Genomic DNA, 13,546 nt, shown 5'->3' with positions numbered 1-13,546 from the left:
AATAGCCAAATCATGGAAGGAGCCGAGATGCCCTTCAACAGATGACTGGATTAAGAAGCTGTGGTCCATATCTACAATGCAATATGACTCAGCTATCAGAAAGAACGAATTCTCAACATTTGCTGCAACATGGACGGCACTGGAGGAGATAATGCTAAGTGAAATAAGTCAAGGAGAGANTCAAGCAGAGAAAGACAATTATCATATGATTTCTCTCATCTATGGAACATAAGAACTAGGATGATCGGTAGGGGAAGAAAGGGATAGAAAGGGGGGGTAATCAGAAGGGGGAATGAAACATGAGAGACTATGGACTATGAGAAACAAACTGAGGGCCTCAGAGGGTCTGGGGGTGGGGGATTGGGATAGACCGGTGATGGGTAGTAAGGAGGGCATGTATTGCATGGTGCACTGTGTGTTATACGCAACTAATAAATCATCAAACTTTACATCAGAATCCGGGGATGTACTGTATGGTGACTAACATAATACAATAAAAAATCATTAAAAAATAAATAAATAAATAAAAAGCTTATTCAAGTAGAAAAAAAATGCAAGGATTAGGTTGAACCAATCAATCCAGAATAAGTACCTAATATTTACTCAATATTTTTTATATAATGATTTTTTATTATGTTACCTTATTCACCATACAGTATATCCTTAGTTTTTGATGTAATGTTCCATGAGTCATTGTTTGCTTATAACACCCAGTGCTCCATGCAATATGTGCCCTCCTTAATACCCATCACAGGCCTATCCCAGTCCCCCACCCACCTCCCCCTGAAGCCCTCAGTTTGTTTTTATATTTACTCAATTTTACGCATTGTTTAATGTTCCTTGAGTAGTCTTCATATGACTATCCAGAAATTAAGTAAACTTCCAATATCTAGGCACTATTAGCTAAATTAAATCTAAAATCCTTAACCTGGGACTCAAAATCTTTTCAAGTCTAAATTTCCTAAGGTGTAAAATGGGGCTAATAATGCCTATATGTTAGAGTTAAGATGTAAGACATCTAACTCAGTATCTAGGGCTCATTATTAGTGCCCACAGTGAATCAAATACATATTTTCAACCTCATCTACCAGTTCTCTTGTACACACATATATCCTGTTAGTCATACTTCAACCTATTCCTTAAATATGCTCTAAAGGACTATTTCCTGAGTATCATTTGTAGTATGCACTTTTAAGTTTTGCTATAATTGAATGCCAGTTAGAAATACTATTATTGCAATTATATAAGAAGATGTCCATTTTTAAAAGATGCACAATGAAATATATAGCAGTAAAATAATATGATGTCTGAGATTTGCTTTAAACTGCTTCAATAAAGAAAAAAAGAAAACAAATGTGGCAAGATGTTGATAACTAATCTGGGTAACAGATACTTAGGGATTCATTATACTATTATTTCTACTTTTGTGTATGTTTAAAATGTTCATAATAAAAAAGATAATTTAAAATAAATGCACCATTGATGTGAGATTGGCAGGTAAGCAAGTGTCCTTAGAGTTCATGATTTCATCCAGGATGAAGAGGCAATCGACTTATTTCAATGGATGCCAGGGGCTGGAGGCAGAAAGAATTCCCTTGTTTATCTTCCCTAAACCAAATGACAGCATGTAGGCCTTAGTGACTTTGTGGAAGAAAAATGATCTTAAGATTGACAAATTTTTTAGAAACCTTGTTTTCTTTAATAGAAAGCCAAAAACATGGAAATTTTAAATTATTGTGATTTTGATTTTAAACAATATCCAAATTCTCAGAATTATGTAAATTTGGCCAGATATTAGTGTAAATAGAAAGGACATCAGAAGAATCCTAAATTATGGAGAAGCATGGTGATTATTTTAAAACTGTTTTCTTTTTTTTTATTATGTTCAGTTAGCCACCGTGTAGTACATCATTAGTTTTTGATGTAGTGTTCAGTGATTCATTACTTGTGTATAACACCCAGTGCACCATGCAATATGGGCCCTCCTTAATACCCATCACCCTATTATCACCTACCCCTACCCCCCTCTCCTCTGAAACCCTCAGTTTGCTTCCCAGGGTTCAAAGTCTCTCATAGTTCATCTCCCTCTCTGATTTCTCCCCCTTCAGAGGAAAGCATCGTGTGCAGGGTGTATCTAGGACAAAGGGAACTTTTTAGAATGATGTCTTGGTGGGTGTTCTTAGTGCAAAAGGAAGGATAGTAAGTAAATTAACAAACAATTTTTTACATACATAAAGGATTTTCAACTGAGTAAAGCACATCATTCAGTGCCTTGTTTTTTCACACACACACACAAAAAAACCCCACAAGATTTTTGAATTAGACTTCTGAGATACCTTCTAGTTGCAAAGCTTATTCTTCTCTAAGTTAAGGCATTTTTTATTTCCTTTATGCTCTTTTCAATGTAAAGATTAACAAGTAATATCTATTAGAGCTTCCAGTGATTTATCCTGAAAAACTTGTATGAGTTACAGAAAGACAGAGTAAAGCCTTTAAAAAAAGCCTACAAAATGCTTGAGGGAAATGTATCAGCCAAATCTCAGTTCATAAGAAAGATGAAGAAATTAAATTTAATTTAAATTAAAATACAATTTTGAAACTGAACATTACAGTGTACACTATAATGATTATATTGTAATGCTTTCTAAACAAGTCTGAGTTGCATATGCAACAAGGAATCTCTTGCAGAGATAAGAAGGAAAAAGACGAAGAGAAATTACAAATATTTGAGGAGCTTGAACTAGCTCAGTATATCACTCCACACGAGAATGCCCTTACCTATGATTATTAAATACTTTGATTCCTTACTCAAACTACTTGTCTCTATTCTAGCAAGAAGCTGAATCTAGAGCGGGGTTTTGGAAAAACAGTAAGATTCATAATCAAAAGATATGGATCTGAAATCCCAAAACCACCACTTATGTGATGGAGGGCAAATTACTTTATGAATCGATATCAATTTTTTTAAGTAAGAGCTACACCCAACGTGGGGCTTGAACTCACAGCTGTGAGATCAAGAGTTGCATGCTCCACTGACTGAGTCAGCTAGGCACTCCAATTCAATCTCAATTTTTATAAAATGAAAACATACTGACTTAAAGAAAATGCAATAAATACATTGTATTTTTTTAAAAGATTTATTTATTTATTTAAGAGAGAGTGTGTAAGTGGGGAGAAGGGCGGAGGGAGAGAAAGAATCCCCAAGCAGCCTCCCCACTGAGTGCAGATCCCAACTTGAGGCTCAATCCCAGGACCCTGAGATCATGACCTGATAGAAATCAAGTCAGCCACTTAACAAACTGAGCCACCCAGGTGCCCCGAAAATGCAGTTTGTATTGAGGAAATAAGAGAAAACCTGAGTAGGGAAAATTTAAAGCTAGCCAGTCATATAAATGGTCATCATGTGAAAGTAGTACAATTCAGGAGACCAACATCATGTTGACATCTGTAAAGCTTCTATAATTCTAGAGATAAAAACATGTAGGCATGGGAAATGGCCATTCATGTAACATACATACATGCCCTAATTGTGAATCATCAATTAAGATACTATTTTTAAAAATATTTTATTTATTTATTTGAGAGAGACAGAGATAGCAAGAGACAGCACAAGTGGGAAGGAGGAGGAGAAGCAGACATTTAATGGGCCGAGCCACCCAGGCGCCCCTAAGATATTGACTATTTATCTGAATAAAAATATGTATGAAAGTAATCGTGGCATACCAATGTGGGATAGTGAGAATCATCTCCATTGTATGCAGCAAGAGAAGTTGTATTATCTGTAGAAAATTTAAAAACAGCAATAAAACCAACAAGAACTGGTCTGTTTGAATTATCACCATGCTCTGGCAGTTTTAAACAATGTCAATGACAAAATACACCTCACCAGACAGGAATCCATCAAAATTCTAGAGGAGAACATAGGCAACAACTTCTATGACATCGGCCAGAGCAACCTTTTTCACCGACACATCTCCAAAGGCAAGAGAAACAAAAGATAAAATGAACTTATGGGACTTTATCAGGATAAAGAGCTTCTGCACAGCCAAGGAAACAGTCAAAAAAACTAAGAGACAGCCCACGGAATGGGAGAATATATTTGCAAAGGACACCACAGATAAAGGACTGGTATCCAAGATCTACAAAGAACTTCTCAAACTCAATACACGAGAAACAAATAAACAAATCATAAAATGGGCAGAAGATATGAACAGACACTTTTCCAATGAAGACATACAAATGGCTAACAGACACATGAAAAAATGTTCAAAATCATTAGCCATCAGGGAAATTCAAATCAAAACCACACTGAGATACCACCTTACGCCAGTTAGAATGGCAAAGATAGACAAGGCAAGAAACAACAATTGTTGGAGAGGATGTGGAGAAAGGGGATCCCTCCTACATTGTTGGTGGGAATGCAAGTTGGTACAGCCACTCTGGAAAACAGTGTGGAGGTCCCTTAAAAAGTTAAAAATTGAACTACCCTATGACCCAGCCATTGCACTACTGGGTGTTTACCCCAAAGATACAGACGTAGTAAAGAGAAGGGCCATATGCACCCCAATGTTCATAGCTGCATTGTCCACAATAGCCAAATCATGGAAGGAGCCGAGATGCCCTTCAACAGATGACTGGATTAAGAAGCTGTGGTCCATATATACAATGGAATATTACTCAGCTATCAGAAAGAACGAATTCTCAACATTTGCTGCAACATGGACGGCACTGGAGGAGATAATGCTAAGTGAAATAAGTCAAGCAGAGAAAGACAATTATCATATGATTTCTCTCATCTATGGAACATAAGAACTAGGATGATCGGTAGGGGAAGAAAGGGATAAAGAAAAGGGGGGTAATCAGAAGGGGGAATGAAACATGAGAGACTATGGACTATGAGAAACAAACTGAAGACTTCAGAGGGGAGGGGGTGGGGGAATGGGATAGACTGGTGATGGGTAGTAAGGAGGGCACGTATTGCATGGTGCACTGGGTGTTATACGCAACTAATGAAGCATCAAACTTTACATCGGAATCTGGGGATGTACTGTATGGTGATTAACACAATATAATAAAATAAAATTTAAAAAAAAAAAAATACACCTCACCAGAAAAAATATTTTGTCTAAGGTCTAAACAATTGATGAAGTTACTGTTGAGTTTTATTAATATATATGTAAGCTTCAAATGAGGACACACTCATTACTAAGCACTGTATTGTTACCTTTAAGTAAATTCAGACAATTCCCAGTTATATTAACGGCCCCTAACACACACAGACTCAGCTACAGAAATTCCTTAGAAGAGTAGGTTCAAAATGGTTTAGAATCACTGAAGCTTGCTTTGGGTGCACTTCATGTCTCAATCACCTGGTACAACATCTTTGTTTAAACTATAGTTTCAAAATAAATAATGACAGTGCAGTGAACGTCTCTACTTTTGAAGCAGGACTCAGTATGCCTTCTTTATTAGTTCCTATCACTGTTGTAACAAATTACCACAAATTCAGTGGCCTAAAACTTTAAAATGACTGCAATTTTCCCTTCTTTAAGTGCCAAAATTAGTCTGTGCCCTTTCCCTGCCTCCAAAAGATGTCATGGAGATAAATAACTGGAATGGTACCACATTCTGAATAAATCATAGATGTTCACATACTATGTCAAGTCTGGCTTGATAACATCTCCCAAGTAATTCAGAGCAAAGGCTCAAATCCCAGATTTCCAGGCCTCTAACCACAATGCTACCACCTACTAAGAGGATTCCCTTTCTTCTAGTTTCCAACTGCATGTTCCTTACTTCCTTTTGAGCCCTCGCCTACAGCATCCTTAAAGTCCATATTACTACTGAGCCCGTTTGAGGCAATTTAGGCTTTCCCTATCATGCTCCTCAAAATTCTTCTGGTCTTCACCCACTGCCGACTCCAAAACCACGCCCACATTTTAGGTACTTCATACAGCAGCACTCCACTTCTAGTACCAGAATCTGTAGCAGTTTTCTACTGCTTCATAACAAATTACCAAGTAATTAGTAGTTTAACACAATACCATTACTATCTCACAGTCCTGTAGGTCGAGAGTCCAGATACAGCTTAACTGGGTCCTCTGCTCAGGGTCTCACAGCACTGAAATCACGGTATCAGCCAGGACTGCAAGCTCATCTGAGACTTGGAGTCCTCTTCCAAGTTCCCTAGTTGTCAGGAGAATTCAGTTCCTTCTAACTATAGAGTGAAATCCCCATTTTCTTGCTGGCTGTCAGACCAGGAGCATTCTCAGCTCCCAGAGGCTACCCTCAGGTACGTGCCACATGGCCCCCTTGTCTCACAACACAGCTTTTTGCTTCTTTAAGGCCAATAGGTGAACATCTGCTGCTGCTTGTCTCACTTAAGGACTCACCTGATTAGGCCAGACCCACCCAGGATAATCTCCCTTTTGCTTAACTCAAAATTAAATGGTTAGTCACTTAAATGAAGGAATGAAATCCCCTCATATTCACAAAGCTTGCCCACCCCAACAAGAGGGTACTATATAGAGCAGGTATGCCAGGGGTGGAAATCTTGAGGCCATCTTAAGAATTCTGCCCACGCTCCCCTTTGACCTTGGATACTGTCTTGGATTCCTGGCCTTAAGATGCTGCTGAAGTGTTCCATGTTATTCCCCTCCCTTTGCCCAGTTTGTATTTCCTAGTTCTTGGACAGAGATGCCTCTTGCTTTCAAGTAGTCTTTCAGTGGTTTCTTATTCTCCATAAAATCAGAGAGAAGTAATTAAGCCAGTTTTCTTGCTGGTGAGCAACCTGGAAAAGGCCACGACAGGCAGAATCGTATGCAGCCAGTAATCTTTATTCTTCCCCAGTCCCTCAGGCAATGTGTATGGACGAGTGTTCGCAGATATTTAAGAATGTATGAACCAGACAAAGTCAATACAGCAAAGGAAGTTCTTGATTTTTAAAAGTCTGTCTAGTATGAAGTATTTAACACTCTCCGACCCATTTAAAAGCATTTTTTATAAAATGAAAAGTCTAAAAAATGTTTTAAATATTTTTAAGAATTGGCTAAAACGCATCCATAGGGAAACCTATTTGCTTTGTGCACAACTGTTGCTGCTAGCTTTATGTATCTCTAGTTCAGCTCCTGCCTAGAAAATGATTCATTGATTAAGCTTAACTTTTATTTTTCTTCTACGCCCACCAGGGAAAAAAGCCTCACTTCTCCCCCTTTTCTGCTCTGATAAATCCTTTCCCGAATGATCTTGCTGTGCTTAGAGTTTTAAGAGTATTTACTGTATGCACTATAAACACTGTGGCTTCCTCTAACTAGTTTTTTTATAATAATTTTTTATTATATGATGTTAGTCACAATACAGTACATCCCTAGTTTTTGATGCAAAATTCCATGATTCATTACTTGCGTATAACACCCATAGCAATCCAAGTCAGGAGGTCTATGGTGACATGCACAAGCCTTTATACGTATGTAAAGATAACTGAAACACACACTCCTGAGAGTCATTAGATGAAAAGAAACCCCTCCATCTATATAAAATCAACTGGTCTATTTTTGGAGTCTGACAAAATATCATTTAAAAATGTTCATTTGCTGTTACCATGTAAATTATGCCATTGTCCATAGCATCAGAAAAGGGAAGTCACTCTACCAGGCTTTATATTTAATTATTAATTTCTGCTAGCTTTCAGATAACAACTTGGGTACGAGAAGAGAAGCAGGTACTTAGCAGGTGCAGCGCCCTGCTCTTCTAATGTGAACTGGGCTGCATTCACTGGTCTGACAGGTTCAGGCCCCAGCTCTTATCTCCAGAGTATTCACCAAATATTTTGCAAGATATATCAAAGAAAATTGGAAAGCTATACTCAAATAGCAGGAATCAATTCTTACATAGGAACTTCTAATCCCAAAACCATATACAACTTAACAGGTTTGAGGAAACTTCACTGCAGGAAACAATGATAAGCATTTAAAGACAGGCACAAATCATTTTATACAAGACATGACAAAGAGATTATATACCTGAAAAAAATCGGAAGTGTTAAATAATTTGAACTACCTTTTAAGAGTCAATTATAGATACAGTCATAAGAGCCAAAAGAAATTTATTCATAAAATTTCTTACTTGACCAGTGGTGAGAACCAAGAAACACTATACCAAGAAATGCTCAACTAAGACCCTACTAATAGCCTTTAATCTGGTTCATACAAGAGAACCACCACAGTAGCTCTTGATTATTAGGCAAGAAAGGTGTCCTTCTATATGTCTTTCATGTAACCACAGGGGTCTGTGCAAGTAGCATCGTGGTATCTGGAGACATAGTTGAGTCACAGCTTCCAGAGTGCTATTCCTTGTCTACCTTACATAGCTGTTTCACCACTCTTGCTGATTTCTTTGTTGGCTCCTTTCTCTTTTTCTTCCCCTTTGTTGCTTTTTGCTTTCTCTCCTCTGTTGGCTCCTTTCTCTTCTGCCCCTCCACTGTCAGTTCCTTTCTCTCTTCCCTGGTTGCCTTCTTTCTCTTCTTCTTTGTCATGAACACTGGTGTACACTGCTTTGTTATAGCCTTCTCGGTTCCGAGCAATTTCAATTGCAAGAAATTGTATCCTGGGGGCTGAAAGATGAATAGAATTGATTATTGCCCTAGTCACAGTTACTTCTCTAAACCTACTGGAAGTCTATTGTCAAAGCATTCCAGCACAGTCATAAACTTCAGAGACGTGGAATTCTAATCTTGTTAAATGAGGCTGAAAAAAACATCTTATCTCACAGTTACTCAAAAAACACTAACATGATCTTTAAATATGTAACAAATAAAATGATTCCCAAGATACTCATGTCACTAAGTCATCAGTAAAACCAGATCCCTCACTCTCCTTATGCAGAAACCATTCCAGAGGCAAGAATCTCACCAAAGATGGTGTTTTCCTCAGTGTAGCCCTGGGAACAATCCAGTCGCAGCAAAGTACCATAGTTGAAGTCTTCTACAACCCCATCAAACTTCAAGCAGAATGGCCTCCACTTCTACAAAGGCAAAAAAGAGGCCTTAGTTGACAAACGCAGGAGGCTGGTGAAGTCAGGCCTGGAGAAGGCATTCCACTTCCTCAGTAAGGAAAATACCCATAGTGAAAGAGACCTGGGCTGAGTTGATGTCTACTTTCACTAGCATGGACTTTCTACTATCTACTGTCCTTAGACTGGTATTTCCCAACACGAACAAAAATTTAACTTGACAAAATATTTAAATCCTTGACTACAGAATTAAAATTTGATTTCTTAAATATATTCGGTTTTGTTTTTAAGTTATTGGTTAATTCAGCCCAAAATAGTTATTCATCCCCTACTGAAGCACAAATAAGACAAAGGCAGCAGGAATGTGGCACAAAGTCACAAAGTTAAATTTTAAGAAAGAAGTCCATTGCTAGAGAGGTACTTTTGCAAAGATCAGTAACAGAGTTAACAGTTAACGGTAACAATGTTAAAAGCTTACATATATATGTAAACCAAGGACCTACTCTCAGGGAAATATTTTCCCCACTATAAGAATGAACCATGAGAGACTATGGACTGTGAAAAACAAACTGAGGGCCTCGGCGGGGGGGAATGGGATAGACCGGTGATGGGTAGTAAGGAGGGCACGTATTGCATGGTGCACTGGGTGTTATACGCAACTAATGAATCATCAAACTTCACATTGGAAACCAGGGATGTACTGTATGGTGACTAACATAATAAAAAAACATTAAAAAAAAGAGTTTAAGCACACTGTAAAAGTATGATAATCAGGTAAGCAATGGGAAAGTGAAGTTCTGCTATTATCCATGGCCCACGATAACATGAATTTAAATCCAGAGAATTCAAATAACTCCCTGTACCCTATTTGCCAATTCTCCATCTAAGCCTTTTTTTTTTTTTTTGGCCAATTTCCCAATCCTCCATCCAAGCTAAACTACTAACACAAGTAAATTGGTTCCTTCTCGCCTGAAAGGGCTGGGTAGGAAGGAATGAAATGTCCAAGTCAAAAAGAAAAAAAAGAAAGAAAAGAAAAAGAAAAAATAGATTCAATGGATATAAAAACTCATAAATCAAAAATAAACCCACTTATTTCATTTCATAACTTACTTATTAGTTGATTATAACTACATAACTACATAACTACATAATGAAAAAAGTTTAAATGTATAAATGTATAAATGTATTCACAATCAATTGTTGTTGGTCAGATGCTAGGCAATATTTGAGAGAATTCTTACCTCTTTAGCTGATTCTGATTTGAGCTCTTCTGGATCCAACACATCTATCCTGAGTTTCTCAAAATTTTCCCGAAACTCAGAATAGATTTGGTCATCCACTTTGGTGAGTTTCAGCAACTGTGGGTCAACTGATGAAATCAGCTGCCAGACATAAGACAACATACAGCTACTAGTCTCTAATTTACTACACTTCTATCCCCCCTTCCCCAGAAAATCTTTATAGTTCTAAGGGCAGAAGAGTTATTAGGAAGTACAGACAGACACGGTCCCAAATGGAATCATGACACAGTTTTCAAGGGCCATAATATACTACGATCCTTGCCACCAGTTCAAACCCTTTGGTCCTAGTACTGCCTGGCTATTGCCCTCTGTGAATTGTTCATTCAGTAGTCAAACATTTATTAACTGCCTACTATGGAATCATTTTGCCAGTTAGCAGCAGAACACTGGGCAAATTAGTACAAGTCCTCATTGTCAAAAAAAAAAAAAAATCACTTCCACCCCCTTGTCGTCTGTGGGTAAAATCTTACAGTAATAAAAATTATCTCCAAAATCCATATATTTAACTTGCTGAGAATAGTGATTAGCAAAGAACCATACACTACAATTACATGCTTAATTCTGCTTAATAATGAAGACAGACTCACCTTATAGTAGACTTCAGCATGCTGCATTGCTTTCATGGCCCAAGCCATCTCAATATCAGGCTGCAAAGGAGTGAAGAATATCAGGTCAGAATCTCAATCCTATTACTAGAGAACAAATTAAGGATGTCTGCGGATGTCTAGGTAAAGTCAGTAACACTACCAACCTTGGTGTTACTGTCAAAGAATAAAAACTGGACTAATGGGTTTGGAAAACATAAAACTTTTGTCCTTAAGAAGGAAACTACCTACCAAAAGAAGCTGCCCACAGTCTAATCAACAGCATAAGCCACTTGCTCTTTTTGCAGCAGCTAGCGAAAGCGTGGGAGACTACAAAAGGAGTAGATAGACTGCCTTCTCAGGACTGAATTAAACCATTGTAAAACTGATACAATATACTCACACGTATCACTGCGTTGCTGGGAGAACAAAGTAAGATAACAAGAGTGAAACACCCTTTACTTTTAATAGTGTAACATGTAACAATCCTCATTTGTGTTTATAAGAGCCAATTCCCCATCCATAACACTTAAAATTGAATCAGTATTGTGAAGCAGGTGAGATTATAAATACGTCTTACCAAGGACCTACCACCTGTTCCATTAACATCTCCCACTCCAGCTAGATGGATCTATTTCACTGACCCCAGCAAACCCATTTGCATTTTTATCTCCATGCCTCACACCATGTCCTTTGCCCATCGATACTTTGAGGATCCAGTTAAAGATTCACTTTCTCAGTGAAGTCTTCCTCTACTGTCTCAATCCTTAGGGGTTTCTTCTTCCACTAACCTCCTTTGGATCTTATACCCTAATCTAACATACATCAATCACATTTTTATTTGAGTGTTAATACTATTTTCATGTCCCTGTGTCTTGTATCTCAAAAATATCATACGCTTTGTTCTTAAGGACCTAAAGAAGGCATACCATAATTCGGTGCCACTTTACTGCATAACGAAATCATTCAGGAACATTTAAAAAATACTAATTTCTGACTCTCACCGCCCCCCCCCCCAGATATTTTGATTTAATTGGTATAGATTGCGACCTGGACAATGGAAGATATAAAAGCTTCTCAGGTGGTTCTAGTGCAGCAAAGTTTGGGAACTAATTCCACCGGCATCTGTCCTGGGTTTGTGGACCCAAAAGGTCAGAATTAATGAAAAAGCGCGGTTTCTGCCGGGCATGGAGAGGGTTCACAGAAGCTATCAGGGGGTTACAATTTCTTGGCAGGTCCTGCCGACATACCAGGCTAGCCGAATGAGTGGGAGCTGAGGGTGAGTCATACTCACATCGTTGCCATAAGACTCGGCTGGGAGAGAAAGAGCATGTGCCACGGACACCAGTTCCCCGGAAACCTGAGAAGGGAATAAGAAGGGGGAGAGATGGTGTTCAGAGCTCCGCCCGGCTCGACTTCCCCACTCACCGGACCCCAGAGCAGCGCCTCACCGGCTCAGCGGTTCCACTAGTGGTCTCCATGTCGCACCCCGCAAAGCAAGCGCCTGTTTCCCGGAAATGACTATTTGCGAGCTCTGCCTGCAGCTGGTTGGCAAGGGACGGCCGAATAAGAGAGGCTTTCTTTCCCGGTGCGCCTGCGCGCAACCTCCGTCGCCTGGGGGCGGTTGTCCCTGGCCCCTCCTCATCCGCCCTGCGCTCACGCGAAGGGGCTGCGTTGCTGCACGGTCTGGGATGCTTCAGATGTCACAGGTGGTTGAATGCACGTTGATATTGGTGGTGATCATGCGAAAAGCCTGAGTTAAAGCTTTTGCGTGCCCACTGCGCTGAGTGTCCCGCAGAGATTCGGATTCACACTCTCCATTTGTGCAAGCAGGCTCCTACACGAATACACACACACCCACACACCTATACTCCAAGTAGGGAGTAAATCACAAACAAGCATAGTGCTAGGCAATGAAGTAAAGGGATGAAGAATTTAGTCCCTGTTTTGGAAGAAATGCATACAGCGAGATAGCATATAAAGTAGTCATCAGGAAATAGCGTCATGTACTACGAGAACAGAGGGGTTACAAAAAATGAGTCATGAAGGGCAACCAGCAAAGTTGGCAAAGAAGGCAGGGAAGGACACTCCAGGGAGAGGGGAGCGCATGTACAAAGGCCCTGGAGAGCTGAACAACATGGGAACTTGAAGCAAATTAAAAAAAAAAAAAGCTGCAGTAGGAGTGTAGTGATTTATGAATTTGAGGGAAAAGTTGGGCTTTCTGTGTTTAATATAAGGAATTTGAGACTTTAACCTAAAAGCAATAGTAAGCTGATAGGGATCTTCAAGTAGGCATCTTCCTGATTAAGCTTAAGTCTTAAGATGATCACTAAAACACAATGTGCAAGATATATTTGAAGAAGGCAATTTTGGAAGCAGATAGACCAAATTGAAGGCACTAGGTGATGAAAACCTAGGCCAAAGCAACAGCAGTTGAGATGATTTTGTGAATTTATAAGGGAAATAGAATCCATAGAACTTTTTGACTAATTGGATACAGGAAATAAAGAAGAATCAGGGCTCCAGCATGAATCCCACATTTGGGATATGCATAAGATTTGGGAATGCATGCATTGAGCTGAAAAAAAAAACAGAGGCGGGACGATGAGTGGAATTTGAGGAGATGAGTTTGAAGAGTCTATGGGACAGAAA

General features: G+C 39.0%; 1 protein-coding gene across 2 annotated transcripts; it reads right to left on the bottom strand.

The window, feature by feature from the left end:
* Nucleotides 1–6,815: 6,815 nt before the first annotated feature.
* On the bottom strand, nucleotides 6,816–12,503 carry PBDC1 (polysaccharide biosynthesis domain containing 1). 2 transcript variants are annotated; one of them, XM_002930704.4, is made up of 6 exons: nucleotides 12,346–12,503; nucleotides 12,189–12,254; nucleotides 10,898–10,957; nucleotides 10,251–10,391; nucleotides 8,910–9,021; nucleotides 6,816–8,611 (listed from the first exon to the last, which is right to left on the bottom strand). In XM_002930704.4, the coding sequence occupies exons 1-6, from the start codon at nucleotides 12,373–12,375 to the stop codon at nucleotides 8,361–8,363; spliced, it is 660 nt and encodes a 219-aa protein (XP_002930750.1). In that variant the 5' UTR covers nucleotides 12,376–12,503; the 3' UTR covers nucleotides 6,816–8,360. The 2 variants fall into 2 exon arrangements, with proteins under 2 accessions (XP_002930750.1, XP_019649086.1); XM_019793527.2 differs by lacking the exon at nucleotides 12,189–12,254 and having other exon boundaries at nucleotides 12,323–12,454.
* Nucleotides 12,504–13,546: the final 1,043 nt, after the last annotated feature.

This window comes from Ailuropoda melanoleuca, chromosome X (assembly GCF_002007445.2).
Source record: "Ailuropoda melanoleuca isolate Jingjing chromosome X, ASM200744v2, whole genome shotgun sequence".
Classification (NCBI taxonomy): Eukaryota; Metazoa; Chordata; class Mammalia; order Carnivora; family Ursidae; genus Ailuropoda; species Ailuropoda melanoleuca.
This window is presented reverse-complemented; position numbering and strand designations above follow the sequence as displayed.